General features: G+C 45.2%; 1 protein-coding gene across 1 annotated transcript in view; it reads right to left on the bottom strand.

Moving 5' to 3' along the window:
• RYR3 (ryanodine receptor 3) overlaps positions 1-18,225 on the bottom strand; it is a 472,085-nt gene that overhangs the window by 149,813 nt on the left and 304,047 nt on the right. Inside the window, exons 35-40 of the mRNA XM_087815056.1 lie at positions 14,068-14,154; positions 13,509-13,735; positions 11,215-12,010; positions 8,969-9,169; positions 5,400-5,502; positions 4,502-4,639 (exon numbers count right to left, since the gene is read on the bottom strand). Of these exons, the coding sequence (XP_087671182.1) occupies positions 4,502-4,639; positions 5,400-5,502; positions 8,969-9,169; positions 11,215-12,010; positions 13,509-13,735; positions 14,068-14,154 (1,552 nt within the window). The remainder of the gene's footprint in view (positions 1-4,501; positions 4,640-5,399; positions 5,503-8,968; positions 9,170-11,214; positions 12,011-13,508; positions 13,736-14,067; positions 14,155-18,225) is intronic.

The following is an 18,225-nucleotide window of genomic DNA, read 5'->3' as shown; positions in this document are numbered from 1 at the left end:
AAGTGTCTAGCACAGTACCTGGCACAAAGCAGGTGCTCAGTAAATGTTAGGTCCTCATTCCCCTGGTGACCAAGCTCTCCTCTCCGTCAGGCCAAGGGCAGGCCGAACGCTACAAGGGTGTCAACAGCTAGAAGTGAACTCCAGGCGTCAGGCACCTTACAAAGGTAGGGCTGGCGTATCTCGGCAACCAAGGCAGATGCCACCCGTCAGGCATCTACTGCTGAGAAGTGCTGGACCGGGAGCCGGTGTGTCATCAGAATGAGCTCTGATCCCTGCTTTGCCACCCGTGTGCGCAAGCTGCTTAATGCCCCGGACGCTCCGCTTCCTCATCTCCGCGCTCGAGCTCATGATCCTGCTCCGCCTGCCATGCAGGGCTCTCCGGGCGAATGGGAGGGGTGTGAAAAATCCTGCAACTTCTAAGGAGCTAAATAAAAGGCTCTGCCCCTCCCCTCTGTGCCTGATAACTCAGTCCTCCGTCTCACAGGGACCCACAAAGACCATCTGTAACACCTCCTCTTCCTCACATTTCTAACTGGTTGCCGAGATACGCCAACCCTACCTTTGTAAAGTGTCTGACGCCTGGAGTTCACGTCTTGCTGTTGCCACCTGTATCAGTTTTTATTGCTGCTGTGACAAATCCCCACAAACTCAGTGACAGAACAATGCAAATGGGCTGTCTCACAGTTCTGTCGATCAGAAGTCTCACCCAGAGCTGGGCTAACCCAGGCTGGTTGTCGGGAGAGAAAAATCGAGCATTTATCGAGGCCCTACTCTGTGCCAGGTACTATGACAGATGAGGCCCCTGGGGGAATAACTCAGTGGCTGTGTATTTATATTCGGGGAAACGCTGCTTAAACTATAGTGTGTGGGAAACACAGGCCTAGAACTAACAGGCAAAGGATTTTCTAGGGAATTTGCTGGATTGGGATATAAAAACCAGTGTAACCCACTATGGTGGGCTGCTACTATTAGATTTTCTCTCCTCATTCTCATATGATCTTTCGCTAAGGCTGTAAAAGCTTTCATCTTCAATATGACTTGGAGTTAGTTTCGGCGAATGCAGTAACGCTGAGCCAGCTGGCAGGATGCTCATGGGTGTCAGGACACTGTTGCTTCCCCTTTCCTAGAAATGTTGAGGTTTCCCTGCAGGTCATCTGGCCAACACCAAATACTCTGAAAACTCCGAGTCCAGATCTTTGGCTTGGTTGACTTTTTGATGTTAAAATTTTGTCTTCTGTTGGGTTCAGATTTCCTACATTATAGCAATGAGTCAGGTCATGAGTTACCTCATAGATGTAGTAGGCGAGATAAAAAGATGATGGTTTTAGCCTAGCCAGTGTGGCTCAGTGCTTGAGCATTGGCCCAGGAACCAAGAAGTCACTGGTTTGATTCCCAGTCAGGGCACACGCCTGGGTTGCAGGCTTGATCCCCAGTAGGGGGCATGCAGGAGGCAGGGGATCAGTGATGTTTCTCTCTCATCGATGTTTCTATCTCTCTATCCCTTTCCCTTCCTCTCTCTCTAAAAATCAATAAAAACATGTTTTTTTAAAAAGATGATGGTTTTAAAAAGCCATGCTGTATGTAATACTTATGTTGGAGGCTCCTGATATATTTCCCCAAAGTTGTATACACGCACTTTGAAAAATTATAAAGGCAGTGTTTTTAAAAATACATTTCATTTTCAAATTTGAGCTATCAGCTGTTAAAGTGTGTGTACATTTTTTGGGGATACCTGCATATACTGATAAATTCTTTGCCAAGTTGCATGAGGCAAGGGAAAGAGGGTAGAATCAGAGTCAGAAGACCCGAATCAAGTCACAGCTTTACTCATCATGGTTACCTTGAGCTGGTGACATTCAGTCACCTGGAAATTTTTCTGGAACAAGGTAAGGGTGGAAAAAATATATAAAAGTATCCCTTAATTCTTTTGAGTCCTGTTTTTTAATCAACCAAACAATGGAAGAGTAAAAAAAATACAAACAAACAAACAAACAAAAATTAACAGCAGTAAACTAATAGTCAGTCATCCCTTGGTGTCTGCAAGGGATTGGTTCCAGGGCCCCCTGCCGATACCAAACTCCGGGGATGCTCAAGTGCCTTATATAAAATGGTGTAGTGTTTGCATATAACCTATGCACATCCTCCCACATGATTTAAATCACCTCTAGGTTACTTATAACACCTAATGCAATGTAAGTGCTATATGAGCAGTTGTTACATTATATTGTTTCAGGATAATGACAAGAAAAAAAGTCTGTGCATGTTCAATACAGACACAACCGTCTCAGGCCTAACTACATAGAACACATCAGCAACAAAACTACACAGATACAGGGGGCTGACTATGCGACAGATTTGGTAAATTGTCAATTCACAATAGCATATTATTCTCATTATCTATACTTTTCAAAATTTATGAAATGCAAGGCTAAGAGAAGTCAGATAAACAATAACAAGGACAAAGTTACCAATATTTTAAAGGATTTTGACCCCTTTATTGCAATTGGCTACAAATTCAGAAACACTGTCTCCATTCAATCAAAATTAAAAACAATTTTGGGGGTGTGGCAGTTAAACCATTCCTAAGATTTTTTCTCTTAAAATGCCAGCTTTGAGTGAGGGGCTTCATGCATCTGGAACATGTGGCAGGGAACCCGTATGCTGACAACCAGGCGTGCTTGACCACCTTCTATGTCTATTTCTGGGACTCCTGGATAGAAGACCTTTGACACAAAGCTTGTACCTTTCATAATTCTGCTTGTGGAAGGGAAGAGGCATGGGGGGAAGACACGGAGTCTCAGACTGGGGTGGCCTCTTGGTTTGCATGTTCTACCAGAACAGACAGAACATGATCTTTCTGCTCGAGGCCCGAGCTTCAGTGCTAAAGATTGCAATCCTTGGGCCTGGGCACCATTCTCAGACTTAGGGAGACTTCACAGGGCCAGGTGATTTCACCTGACTGACTCCATCTCCCTAACATGAAATGGTCCCCTTGGAGGGAACCTAGTTGTGACATATTCTATTAGAAAGAAACATCTGCTTTCAAAATAGACTCTCAGCCGGCAATATGGGTCAGCTCAGTCTATTTTTAGTTCTGCTTTGGCACGAACCACAAAGAGAGTCTAAACTCACTTTTTTGGGCCTTTAGAATCCTGCTGGGACATCCTGACCAAATACCCACCCTACCATTTCCCTGGTGACAGATGGGACTGATTAAGGGTTGCCAGGGCAACTGTTGCCAAGTACCTCATGCACTTTTCCAGAGGCTTTGACACGTCTGCTGATAAATGGTGAGGACTCTTTCCTTTTAGAGAGATTCTGACAAAGATGGAAGGTCAATATAAAGGGCAATAAGATATATGGACCCCAAAGTTAGTGTTTTTAGACAAACAAATCGTATTTTGACAGTCTATTGCTCTAGTCTACGAATTGAAAGCGCATTCTAAAATGGGTAAGAACAGAAAACAAGATAAAAGGCAACTATATTAAACCTGGGGAATTCCTTCTTCTTTCAACAAATGAAATACTTGCAGAATCTGACACTAAAGAGCAGACTGATTATATATAATATACAAACCATGTTTCTTTGGAAATGTTAATGGCTTATAGACAGTCAACTGCTCTATAGAACAAATTATGATCTTGTTTCAACATGGGTCACATGGCAGGAGTCACCTGTCCTATAACAACTAAAGAAATGAATTTGGACAAGGTTTGGCATTGTTGCGAGAATAGGTCAAAGTCCTTTAGGATGTTACATTATCAACATTGTAGCCAAAGAAACAAAAACAACCTCCCTAAACCCCACATCCTATTTCCTTTACTCCCTACCCCCTTTTTAAAAAATCCTCATGGAGGATATTTTTTCCATTGCTTTTCAGAGAGAGTGGAAGGGAGAGAGGGAGAGAGAGAAACATGGATGTGAGAGAGACACATAGGCTGGTTGCCTCCCGCACGCACCCTGACCAGGCCCAGGGATGGAGCCTGCAACCGAGGTACACGCCCTTGGCCGGAATCGAACCCGAGACCCTTCAGTCCGCAGGCTGATGCTCTAACCATTGAGCCAAACCAGCTACGGCTCCTTTACTCCCTTTATTATTATTTTGCTTCCTCACTGAGGCCATTTTCCGTGCTTAGGAACCACAAGAAGATGTGGTGGGAACCACAATGATTAGAGGAGGAGGAAGGTTGTGGAGACAGAAAACGAAGAACAGAAACATGTTCCTGGGCGTTTTTAACTAGAGATACAAGAGCAGGCCCACCAGGCAACAGACCCCTTAGGTTTCAGAAGCCTCTGAAAGTAAATTCCTTAAATCAGAAGAAAAGCAGAGCCCCAAATATACAACCACCACCACCACCACCACCAATTTCAACATTGCTTCCTCTGAAGCTAAGCAGCCCATCTCTACGGCAGGGATTTGTTAGAAAGCGGATTCCCTTAATTGGGTCTCAGAAGAGCCCTGTGTTGGCAGCGCTGTGACTGAGAGGCACTGTCACTTACTCGGGCATTTCTCTTCTTCCGCTGCCGGCTGAGACTTCTGCGCCTTGGGAGGGCCTTTGATTTTCTGCAGCAAGGCTCGGAGCTTGCCCGCCCAGGAGGTGTCCTCCGCCTCCTCCTCTTCCTCCTCCAGGGGAACCCCTAGCAAGTCACAGAACAGAGTGAAAGCCTTAAACACTACACGAAGCCATCACACGATTGGGAGAACGTAAGAACTCTGCCTCCCACCTTTCACAAGTTTTTAAAAAAATAAGATTTCTTTTGTATGAGAACATCGAGTCATTTAAATCCCAGGACTTAACCCTTCTAACCTATACCCCCGAAGCACTCTGGGGTCTCTAGAAAGAAAGAGTTAACATTGATTACTGCAAATGAAAAGACCATCTATTATCCTATATGTTACTCAACCCACTCATGTATAAGCAGCTCAAAGGCTAAGAGCCACGAAAAACCAGCAGACACGTATCAAAGGGAGGAATCGCTGGCTTAGAGTCCTTAAGTGTAGAAGTTACAACAGTCCATCGTTGCAACAGCTGCAAAGCAAAGGGGATCAGAATCCTGGCTCAGCTGGAAGCACAGTCCCCATCCCAACTCTCCAACTTGAAGTGAGTTGGCTGAGATTTATGTAAGGATCAGTTATTTTCTTTCCTTCTTCAGAGATGCAGTCCCTTCTCACATCTCAGCAGAGTCTCTTCCAAATAGGAGAGACTTTTCGGTCCTGAATTATGTCAGGATTATTTCCATTATCTTCTCTGACCCAAGTAGTTTGGATAGAACCATTTCTTGAATAATTAGTATTGTAATTTTAAGTAGAAAAATATCCTCCCCCCTTCCCTCCCCCCTCTAGCTTCTGAAGCTAGAGGAACAGACTTGTCTTGGGTCAAGTGCACCCGCAGCTCACCGCAGTGGGTGAGGAGGTCCTCGTGGAAGTCATACAGCTCCTCCCGGATCTCGTCTGGGCAGGGGCAGTTCTCTCCCAGTTGAAAGTTAAGCAGCATGTTGATCTTTGAGGGACAAAGAAGAATGGTTAGTTGGTTCTCAGTAGTGGCCCAAAGAGCTCAGCCCCTGCCTTAGATAGACATCTAACATTCTTTGCAAATCTTATTTAACTCATTTTTGTGTGTGTATTAAAACAGTCAACATTCAAAAGTAGCTTGAATTTTTCTGATTATAAAAGTAGTTTATTAATTGCACAAAATTTGGATAACACCTAAGGAAGAAAATGTACTGAGATTTCACCAGCCGGAGATAACCGCTGTTAATATTTTAGTTAATATCTTCCAGCCTTTATGTATGTAGATTTAGGTTATACCCTGAACTTTTTTGAAACTCATTTTTTTCTGCTTAATTTTTTTTGAGCATTTCCTTATTTACTAAACCTCGTTTTTAATAGGTGCACGGCATTTTCATCGTATCGATAAATAGCAATTTATGTAAAATTTATGTAAAATTAATGACCTGGTATATTTATTTTCATTTTATTATCCTTATAAAGTTGGTTTTAATTTCCTTTTACATAAATTTTGTTCACATCTCTGACCACTTTCTTAGGATAAACTCCTGTAAGCCAAATGACGAGATCAAAAGGTTTGCACATTTTAATGGCTTTTGGTATGAATTTCCATATTGTCCTCCAGGAAGCTCACAGCAATCTGTATTATTATCAGATTTGTACAAGAGTGTGTATTTCTTTGCCATCTCCATTACAGTAATGAGGGTTAACACACTTTCAAGTATTTTCCAGTTTAATGGGTGAAAAATGTCATATCTCTGTTGCTTTAATTTGCAGTTAATTGGTGAGGTTGAACTTTTCCACACATAAGGACCATTTTTCGTTCATATCCTATAAATATCCCATCCATGTTCTCCTTCCATTTTTCTGTTGAGTAATTATTGTTTAAAGAAAATTAATCGACAAGTACTTTGCACATCTCTAGACTATTAAACTCTCATAACAAATATTCCAAATGTATTTCCCAGTTTTCAGTGAGCTTTTAATTTTGTTTGATTTTTTTTGACATGTAGGTTTTATGTATTACAGTCAACCCAACATCTTTTTCATTATAGTTTTGTCTCAGGATTTAAAAAAATATATATATATCTTTATTGATTTCAGAGAGAGGAAAGGAGAGGGAGAGACAGAAACATCAATGATGAGAGAGTCATTGATCGGCCACCTCCTGCATGCCCCCGACTGGGGATCGAGCCCGCAACCCGGGCATGTGCCCTGACCAGGAATCGAACCCTGATCACCTGGATCTTAGGTTGACGCTCAATCGCTGAGCCCTGCTCGGCTGGGCTCAGGAATTCTTAACTGTTTTTGTGCCACAGACCCTCTGACAGCCTGGTGAAACTCATGGGTTACTTCTCAGATTAATATTTTAAATGCACGAAATAAAATGTAGAGGATTACAAAGAGAAGCAATTATACTGAAATCTAGTTATCAAGATCATAAAAAACAAATTGTTTATGAACTCATTAGACAAAAGGACCCAGTGGCAGGTCATATATCCATTGTGATCTGGAAGCATGTAATGAATGTGAGTGATATTTCACGGTATGAAAACCACTGTAATATGATATGAAAAAATATGCAATTTATGTTGCTGACAAAGTCAGGTCCTTGCTTTGCTGCCTACCTTAACAGTTAAAAAAAATACTATTAGAGATTAACGAAAAGTTGGTAAAAATAAAGCTGTCATTCATTTCCCACTCAGGTCCTAGATGTCTGAATTCTTTCCATAGACCCACAACTCCAGGCTGGTGAACATACGGAGAGACTGGAGCGGTAACTAGAGGTAATCTTGTCCATTCTCCTGCCTGAGGCAAGATAACCCAAACAACACGCTAAAGGTTATTTTCTCCTTCTGTTTAGGTTTCTAGGTTAGAAAAATTTACAATCTCTTTTATTAAACCAGGAACCGTATTTAACATTATGAAGATCCTTAATCATAGCTTCCACTGCAAACAATTTTTGGAAGTAGGTAGTAGTATCATCTGCAATAAAATAATATTTATAAGACAGGTTGGAAAAGTAATTTCTGTGGTTGTTCCATAATGTTAAATTTTAGTAATTATATCAACAGCATATATCAATAGGTTGTTTATTAAATAAAAATAAGACCTGAAGATCTGGTTGCAGAATTAGAAAATTAATTTCTTTATTGACAGATCTTTCCTCCAGTGGAACACTTAGGAAGTGCTGACCCATGAGCCTGCAGGGCTTAAAACCAAAAGGGAGCTGAGCCGAACTTTCTGCTGGAGGTCATGCCTTCAATGAAGTCCTTTTGAAAGTGAAAGGCTTGCTGAGTATTTTGGCTAATTTGCCAACCATCATTGGACTAATCTTAGTTTTACCTACTCTTGCACTTAGTTATATCCCCCAAGCATGGTTTTTCCATCTCTCTGAATACTGTGGATATAGGGCTGAAAACCTCTATTTTCCCTCAAAGGTTACAGAAGGATGAGAAATCATATCACTGTTTTAAAATTCTAATTCTTATGCCTCTTATTTCCCAAGTGATTTTGCATTGCTTCCCCCTAAAATTGATTTCAATCTTCCATACCCTTTGCTGATATTAAATTCTTATTTAGAGAGCTTCTGGGTAGATTCCGTCTAGAAGCGAGGAGGAGTGACAGGAGGGACAGTTGAGTTTGGCAGCAGTTAGTGTCCCTTCTTTCTTTTCATTTCTAGACCAACAACATTGACATTACCTGGAAACTTGCTAAAAATACAAATTCTTGGGCCTCACACTAGACTTACTGATCTAGAAACTCTGGAGGTGGGACCAGCTATCTGTGTTTTATTAAGTCCTTGGTGGTTCTGATATCTGCTCAAGAATCACTGGTCTAACACAGGGAAGAATTTCTTGAGTTACAGGCTTCGGAAATGAGTCTGAAATGACTGTTCAGTGGATTGTTTAGAAGGCTAAAGGAGGAACTGATGCCCAGCTCTGGGGAGGCAGAAGAGAAGGTAAGGAGGCAGACTGGGGAAAGAAAGGGTGGGAGCCAGCATGGCCCTTCCGCCAGCCAGGATCATGAGCTACGCCCAGGAGGATAGCGCACCCTCTCTCATAAGTTGGAACATGTTGACCATATTCTGTAGATCTCTGATAGAGAGCAGTGATTTCTGGAAGGATTGGACAGGAATTCTTAAAGTGGTGGGCCCCTGCCAGGGTGCAAGTTGGATCTGACAGTGATCTGGTCTTTGACTTAGTGATAGGGACATGGGTGTGAGTAAGGGAGGAAGCGTTGCCTTCTGTATAGCTTTGGAAGGGTTATTTTCCCACCCAAAAATAATTGGCAGGTGCTCCTCGGTTGCCAGACTAGGCCTGTCTCCTGGTGGTACTGGGTCTTGTAATGTCCCCCAGCTCTCGTGGCTGCCAGGCACATAAAGGTTTCAAGTGCCCTGCTTCCGTAGGGTTCAAATTCTTTAGGAATGGGATGGAGGCTCAGAAAGGGGGTTTCACCTGCTCCTGTGGGGGTGAGCGGAACTCCTTGGTCTTCCGGGCGGTCAGGGCCGCAGACATGTTCAGGGCCTGCATGAGCTCATTGTAGCGGAACTTCTGATTTGTCTGGAGCTTGGAGACATAAATGTCACCAAATGCCACAATGGCCTCCACCCGGTGCTGCAGCTCACAGTCACAGAGGTAGCTGAGGAGCTCACACATCTGCAATAAAAGTGATAGACGTGCTAACATAACAGTGCTTTACGTCAATTGAGGAAGCTCCTAGCATCCCCATTTTATAGATGGTAAGACGGAGACTTAGGTGATTTCAGTAACCTCTCTAGTTCACACAGTAGGCACAGAGCTATTACTTGAATCTAAGTTGGCCTGAATGCAGAGATCAGCTCTTCACCCACCATTAAGCCAGGAGAACAACAGAAATAAGCTCAGAGTAAATCTGTCTGGAGAGAGAGAAAACATTTCTAAAAGAGTGTTTTCCTCAGGCTCTATGCTTAGGATAGAAACTGGCACTGAACTGCACTGTGAGCCTGGCTCCTTCCTGACATCTTCTGGCTCTCTCATGTTTTTGTCCACAAGCACTGCTTTTCTGTGATTAGTTCTTTAGGATTGTTATTGTTACTAATCTTATCACTATTAGAACTTATACCAATAAGAGAAACAATAGCCACAACTTATTGAGCACTGACTGTTTGCTGGACTCTGTGGCAGGCACTTGCTATACTTTATTTCCTTTAATCCCTGTGTTCCTGATATTTTTATGAAAGCAGAAGTTCTATTAACCCACACCCACCTAGCCCTTCCTGGGATTAATGCACACTCTCCAGTTTGTCTGGGCAGTGGAGGGTTCTCGTCTAGTGCATAGTCTCTGGCATATCTGCAAACCTCTGCTCCTGCCAGGTGAACTAGGACCCAAAGCTTATACCATTCATATTTGTGCTATAACTACAACATTTAATTGAAAATTATATGAGCCATTGAAATTGGAAAACTAAGTTGAATGACTAAGCGACATCTGTAAGAGGTAAGTTTTTTTTTATAAAAATGATAAAAATTGGGTGTGAGTTAGACAACTACAAATAATTGGGGGAAATCATAAAAATCTAGAAGCATTCTGCATTCAGCTTTCCAATTATCTCTAAATCTGCATGTAGTCTACCCACACTGGCAGTTGTAGATGGTGCCTGACAGGTGTCATCCACGCAGGAGAGGGCTCAATGTGCCAGTCAGAGATTCGCATTAAAGGAAAGGGCTCCACCCTACATTACAATAGCACATTTACATATTTTAACACAGCAGTTAAGGTTTATATGTAAAATTTGTTGTGCTTCTCCTCTATATTCAACATTCTGATCAACTGACCACCTACCAATCCCATCACATTGGATAAGAGAGCTTCAACTACGGATTACTTGATAATACATTTTATGATAAAACACATTTCATATTGTATTTTATAAAAATACATTTTAAACCTATGTTTTACTACATTATCACCCACGTTTTACAAAACAGAAAGCTAGGACTCTGATGGGCTAGTGATTTGGCAAGTTTATATTACAGGTAGTTAAGGGGCAGAGGAGCAGGAGTTGAAATCCAGGGATGCCTGAGCCAACCTCACTCCATGGGGCAGACTGTTCTATTCTCATTTTCATTTATCTTTCCTCAGTTCCCAGAAGACAAACTTTATTGTCATCAGTTCTTTACTGATGCTACCTTACATTTGGTAAGACTATGTTTTAGGATGTTGAGATTTCCTAGGTGATGTCAAGGGGATAGTGCTAAATTAGCCTGGTTCTTCCTTAGCTCGTATGGCAGTTTCTAGTATGTGCGAGGGTAACAGGTTCCCATCAGCGTGGCGATCAGAGCATGGATACAAGGAGAACTGGTGATGAGTGCGGTTGCCCTAAGTGTCTATTCCTTTGGTCTATGCCACAGCCAGGACCTCACAAACATACCCTTTAGCCCCAAAGGGTAAGAGATAAGATCAGGGCAAATTCATCACTAGCACCAGAAAAATGGTTTTGAAGCGTGTGCCTTATTAATGAGGGTTGGCATTTTCACTTTGGCTTGGGGAGACTTAGGGAGCACAGTCTAAGTTAGAAACAAGCATGACTGGTGGGTGCTCTGAGCATTGTTACCCTCCAGGCTTAGAGCAGTATCCACAGTCCCAGCCTTACCACCACTCGCCTGTATTGTCTCGCTCCCCAGCTCTTTCCAAGGGAAGGATCTTTGATGTCCCAAGTTACCTGCAGCTTGACGGACTCGGGTAATCGGGTCTGCAGCAAGCCTTTGACTGGAGCCTCCTTGCCGGCCTTTTCCCCAGCCTCCACTGCCTTCTCCTCCACCTGAGTCACTTCCTCCTTCTCTGCTCCCTCTTCTGTGTCTCCACTGTGCTCCCCAAACACAGACGGATCGATCAGGAGGAGAATCTGCCGAACGTCATCGTCGTCAAACACCCCCATGACCAGTAGGGTTCCGATGAGTTTCAGCACAGGCACGAACTGGAACTGCACAGACCCCCCAACAGGGTCTCGGATGTGAGCCCCACTGCACTGCACGGCCTCTGTCAGCATGCCCAGCGCCTTCATTTTCAGAATCTCCAAGGGAATCTCGGGGCTCTGCTTCTGGTGCTCCTCACTGGTCAGGACAACGCAAGGGGTGGAGAACTGGAAGCCTGGCTTCAGGCACGTTCTCAGGCCCACCCCAGGCAGCCCGTGCCTCTTGGACTCATCTGGGTACAGGCGGATTTTCCTGGTGGTGCTGGTAATGGGGATGATGTATTCATTCTTCATCATCTGCTTTCTCTCCTTAGCGCTGGCCAGATGGATGCTGATGAGCAGGTCATAGAAACCAGACCGAAGGAGGCCAGGGAGGTACTTGTTATCAATGGCGTAGAAGAGCTGGGCGAGGTCCACGTGGCTGCACAGGGCGTAGGCAACTCGGCTGTTTCCCAGGGCGCACACAGCGCTGTAGAGTCTCAGCGTGTGGTAATGGAACTGCATCAGGTCCTCCTGCTCACAGAGCTCCAGGATGTCCACACACCTGAGAATGAGATGAGCAACCAACCACTCCACAGGAAGGAAAATGTGTCAGAACTGAGCCAAGTTACTGCTCTGAATCCCCAGGGATTCGCCCAACCCGATGAAGGCAGGTGGGGCAGAAGGATGAAGGCAGGTGGGGCAGAAGGATGAAGGAGTCTCTGCCACACTTTCTCTTCTGGGTTATCATTCCTCTCCCAGTTCTGGTCCTCATCTGTTCCTGATCATCCACCATATCTAACTACAAGGATCTCCAAAGTCGGTAGGTAAGACTTAGAAAGATACTAGTTTACCAAATATTATAGTACTCCTTATTAGGGAAAACCTCAAAATCTCAACACTGAAAAACATTCAGGCATAAGACAGAGGTGACTTGGTCCTGTTATTTGTGGACTCAAGGGGATTCTCTGTCTCCTGATGTAGATGAAACCCTCCATCAATCTACCTTCTACAATCATTGTTATAATCTCCAATCTGCCATCATCCACGGGGCTTTCCTGCCCCTGACAACAAACACACCATACTCTCGTCCAGAGAGAAAACACTTCCCAGCTTGCAATGCGCAGAAGTAATCAACTCACTTTCTCTTCCTCCTTCCTGACTTTAGAGGTGTGTTTGCCTGTTTGCTGTTTCCTCATCTGTGGGAGTCCAGGGTGTGGGCTCTGGTCTTTGCTTAGATTTTCCACTTTGTTTAGCACCTCACCATGGATCTGAGGACCCTTATCAATGGCTTACATGGGTGGACTGCTGGTCTTTTCTGCTCCTTCCATACACTAGCCTGCCCTGCTGCTCATGACCCAAAGGAACACCTAACTGAGAGCTAGGCAGGTGTCAAATACCTCCACCCCCTCTCTATTACTTTATTTTTTTAGTCCAAGAGATCAAGGGGTAATAATATCCATAAAACAGAACTTACTTAATTCTTACTACACATAGAAACTCCACATATCTTTACCTACACAATCCCATTTTTTTCTCCCAGCCATCCTTTGGGTGGACATTTATCTCCCTGCACCCATGAGGAGACTGAGGTCTGACGTGCATGAGTAACTCACCCAAGGCCACACAGCCAGAAAGTGATAGAGCTGGGACTGAACCCAGGCCATCGTCCAAGAATGCCTCCTAATGAGGGGAGGCCAGGAGCCTGATTCTTCGTCCTCTAAGTAAGTTGGGCATACTCCCCACCCCCCCCAGTCTTGCCATCACTAAACATGTATTTAAGGATCACACCAACATTTTTAATTAAATGCATGGACATGTCCCTGAGTGCAGGCCCTCATAGCTGCAGTGAAGCCCCCGTGGCAGGCATCTCACAGTGAACAAGCTATTGTTTCTGAGTGAGAAGGGAAAGAGGAGAAACTGAGGCTTTGGGGAAATCAACAGTCGTCTTGGGGCTGTGCAGGGCCCTTGGTCGATGAGGAAATGCCTCCTTCCCTTCTGGGTTTTGGGGGCCCTGCCTCCCCACCTCCCAGGCCTGCCCCATCCTCTGGGCCCCCCACTACCTGTTCTCCTCGGGGATGTGCAGCGCCATCATCTGCAGGGGCTCCAGGCACTGCACCACCCAGCCATGGCGCTCGCTCACCCGCTCCGTCTCCACCTTCAGGAAGCTGCTGGGCATGCGGCTCCAGAGCACGGGCTGGATGGTCTGCACGTCCAGCCGCGGGGGACACTGCGGGACTGGGTTCTTCTCTTCGCTCTTAAATATGGCTGCTGACAGGGGCAACGCAGTCTGGGCCAGGGCGGGAAGGCATCCAGGGGGGGAACACACGTGCAATACAGAGAGTCTCAGCTGCTGGCCCACGATACCCAACAGGGTTAGTATAAAGTAAAGACAAACAAATGTGCCCAGGGACCTCTAAGGGCTTTGCCAGCATTAATTAAGACCTTGCCTAATGGGTTATATGAGCATTAATTCTATTAGCACCCAGTAGAAGTGGGCGAAGGAGAAAATGAGAAGGGTATATGAGAAGCGAGAAGTGACAGGGTCCCGTGTGTTCTGAGGCCTAATGATCAGTGTGCCTTCTCTTGTCACAGGCCTTAGATGAGGGGACAGAAAAATACCTTCAGCTTCCCAAGTTCAAACTGGAACAAAGAAGTGCTGGTAGGCTGCAGGAAGACTGCTGGGAACACTTTGGTATTGGGCTCCACCTGGAAACCAAAACAAATGGAGAGGTTTGTCCAGAGCGATAACATCACGGACGGCGAAGTCACTGTGCGTCCTAATCACCGCCACACTCTAATTCCAGCTGAAGAGGAGAGTTCAGGGACTGGTCCTTCTGCTCTGCTCAGAAATTCTTAGAGACCTGGTACCTGTTGGTGATTATCAAACACTCAAACACTCTCTCCCTCTCTCTACTTGGGCCGAATCCCACATCCTTTCATTTTCTCTCTCAGGTAAATGAAGCCAACAGCTTTCTCCAGTGCTCAGGAGGATGGACACAGGTGGGAGCTACTAACTTGCCACCAAAAGCAGTGCCTGATCTTGGTCACTGAACAACTAAATGCTCTGGCTCTTCACAGAGTACAGAGACACCTGCCCAGAGGGGGTGACCACTGAGGGCGGTACAGTAATTTCTGAAGGCAAATGGACATCGGTCGGGTACGCCCAGAAGGGCTCTCATAGCAGGGTTTCTTAACCTTGGGATTACTGACATTTTGGGCTTGGAAAGTCTTTGTGGTCGGGGCTATCCTGTGCATTGTAGGGTATTTTTGGCATCCCTGGCCTCTACCTGCTCGATGTCAGTAGTGCTTCCCACCCCTGCCAGAGTCGTGATAACCAAAAGTGTCCTCAGAGATTGCCAAATGTCCCTTGGCGAGATAAGCACCCTCACGTAGGAGCCGCTCTGTGCAGGCAGGGCTGAGGGGTGCTTTCCTGGAATAAGAGGAAGGGGCTGCCTCCAGAGCCCGTCTCCATAGAGCCCGCCTCCTCTCTCAAAACCTCTCCTTTCACTTGGTTCCTCTGGACTTCTCTCCACCTTCTTCTCTCTCTGATTGTAGCTCTTACATTAAATGGCGTGGGTTCATGGACTGTCTTTTAGCTACCACTTAGACGAGGCACGTGGATTTATTTAAGACATTGGAGCTTCACTTATCACTTGCAAACTTTGAGGCAGGGCTTTTGGTCAGACTGGGAGGAAGAAGTGGGGCTCTAATTCCACCAAGTGAAGTCCTTTGCCTTTAAGAAAATTCAAACATTAGGAAATTCTTGCAACTCTTCTGACCAACCCATTTAGGGGATGGTGGGTGTTGTGGACATACTCTAAGGTACCCCCCCAGTTAGTCACCCTCCTGTATAATCCCCTCTGATAGAACTTGAGTGTTGTTTCTGCAAAAGTGAAAGGACTGTCATTTTATATCAGGCTCCATCTCAGCAGACAGAGAAAGAAGTAACCTGGTGTGTTGTGAGAGGAGGTCTTAGGGCACTGAGAGAGGCTGGCCCCTGGCTGCAGCCAGCAAGAAATGGAGCCTCTGTTCCACAAATGCAAGAAATGGAGTCCTGTGAACAACCACTGGAGCTTAGAAAGATGAGCTCCAGACAAGGAGGCAGCCTGGCTGACACCTGGACTGCAGCTTTGTGAGATCATGAGCAGAGGACCTAGCTGAGCTGTGCTCGGACTCCTTACTCATGGAGCCTATGGGACAATAAACATGTGCTGTTTGAAGTCACTAAGTTCAGGGTAACCTGTTACACAATAATAGAAAATGAATATAGAGAGTTTTCTTTCTGTCAGGATATTTGTTACAGATTTCCTTAGATGGTGAACTTCCTCAATATATTTAGGCATAAGATTTATAATAACACAATTTTTATTGCTGTGACTTAAAAGGCCACATGATCCAGTGCTATCATTTGCTCATGATGAAACAGGCCAGCTGATTAAACCCCAGCCTGTGCCCAGCACAAGGTCACTCCCATACACTACAGTGGGCTCAGAGTTCAGGTATCAATATTTGCTTTATCCCCAATGCTGGGAAATATGAAGGGATAAATGCCTATAAAGCCAAAAAGCAGCTTTGTTAAGGACATTCAACAAATAATTACGTAGTGCCTATCACATACCTGCTTTGTGCCAGACTCTGAATTTACAGTGGTGAGAGACATGAACAGGAAATTCTGATCTGATGCTGGTGTGACCTTGGCCATAAAGCAAGACTCATCCCTGGGCTGGCCCCAGATTTCTCAAATACCCATATGTGACACCTAGAACAATGCATGACCCTCAGGTCATTGCAACCCGAAGCAAGTAGAGCTCTAGCGACTTAGAAAACTTCACCTGGACCAGTGATAATCCCATAAGTCTGTGCTCCTTGGGGGAGAGAAGTGCATTCAGCTGAAGGTTCCCTGTGCTGAGCACGATCCCACCAGTATAGGGAGCTATAGGCCGAGGATGGTGGCATGTTTTTCGGTCCCTCAGGCCTGGTCCCTGCAAACTTCACACACCACCCAGACAAACACCAGGGCCCTCCTTACACCTCCCTGCGGAAAGGTGGTGCTCTGAAATCCTTCAGAATACCCAGGGATAGGGTGCTTTCTACCCTGCAGAGTACACTCCCACCTCGAAGAACAACAGAAATTTCTCTTTAATTACTGAAATGAGACTATAACATAGCTCAGTTGACTAGAGCGTAGTCCCGGTACTCCAAGGCTGTGAGTTCAATCCCTGGTCAGGGCACACACAAGAATCAACCAATGAATTCGTAAATAAGTGGAACAACAAATCTCTCTCTCTCTCTCTGAAATCAATTAAAAAAAAAAGAGTATAACACAAGTGTGGGCTTATGATGGATGTACACAAGGATAAAACTGGCAACGGGGGGTGTGGTGAACAGAATCCCAGCTGACTCTCCTGACCCCTGGGTCACTTTTGCGATGGTATACGTCACGTGGCAGGAGGTATTCTCAAGAGATAAGTAAGGCTACTAAACAGTTAACCTAGAGATAGAGAGATTATCCTAGTCACATGAGCCCTTTAAAACCAGGTGTTTTCACCTGCTGGGGGCAGAAGGGAAAGTCAGAGAGATTGGAAGCTTGGCAAGAACTGGACATGCCCTGGGGCTTTGGAGATGAAAGGGCCACCTGAGGAGGAATGTGGGCACCTCTGGGAGCAAAGAGTGGCCCTGACTAATGGCCAGCAAGGAAACAGGGACCTCAGAAGCCCAGCCTACAACTACAATTGGACCCTGCCAACAACGCAGATGAACTTGGAGTGGATTCCTCCCAGAACTTCCAGATAGAGCCAGCTCAGCCCAGCTGACACCTTGACTTTGGCCTTGTGAGAATCTGAGCACAGAACCCAGTCATAGAACTGTGAGATAATAAACCTGTGCTGTCTAAAGCTGCTAATTTTGTGGTAACTGGTTAGGCAGCAATTAAACAACTAATACGTGGCTTTCCAGTGGAGTTGGGCAGCTTGACAACAAATATTTAGCAAGCACTCAGTAGGCGCCAGGTGCTGTTTTATGAGCAGGGGACTTGGCAGTGAACATGAGAGATGGCCTCTGCCCTTGGGAGCTTCCACTCTGGATGGGAACTCACATTGTAATGGACAGTGAGCCCACATTCGGGTCAGCCGTGGAGTACTGCTGACAGTTTCCCCTTCGTTTTTAAGGTACCTTTTATCACTAGCTGATCAACTTTGTCCTTGCAATAACAGATGTTCTATTTCTAACTGTGTGTGAAGATCAGGGCATAGGAACTGGCCTGAACTGAAACCTAACTCCTCCGGCTCAGTTCTCAGAGCAATGTGGCTGGGGTGTCAATACCAGAGCAGTGGTATTTCTTGAACATACATTTTATTCCTGGTCTTGCCCATGATTACATTAAGTGGGACAGAAAAAAGGTTTTCAAATTTACTAGCAGTCTTTAATGGGGGAGCCCTAAAAATTTTGTTTGAGAGAACCCTTCTCTCGTTATTTTGGTTACTGGTCCTTTCCAAATTGAAAGCCAGTGTATAAATATCACTGCCCTGCTTCTCTCGAGATAATTGAAAAATGAAAACGGCTACAGCTGAAGAATAACAATTATCCCACTGCCAGGGGGACCAGAGGCACAGCCACACACACGTCAGCGTCTCGCCTGCAGTGAGAAGGGGGCTGCCTGGGTGTGAGCCTCCCCAGGGCTGCTGCGCAGAGCCAGGGTTCTCTCCTCAGTCACAGCAACATTTCTCGGGGGGGGGGGGGGAGGCAGGACTGGCACCGCTGAGTGAGAAATCGGGATTT

This window comes from Miniopterus natalensis, chromosome 1 (genome assembly GCF_054644295.1).
Source record: "Miniopterus natalensis isolate mMinNat1 chromosome 1, mMinNat1.hap1, whole genome shotgun sequence".
In the NCBI taxonomy this organism is placed as follows: Eukaryota; Metazoa; Chordata; class Mammalia; order Chiroptera; family Miniopteridae; genus Miniopterus; species Miniopterus natalensis.
Note: the sequence above shows the minus strand (reverse complement) of the source record. Positions and strands in the feature narration are given on the sequence as shown.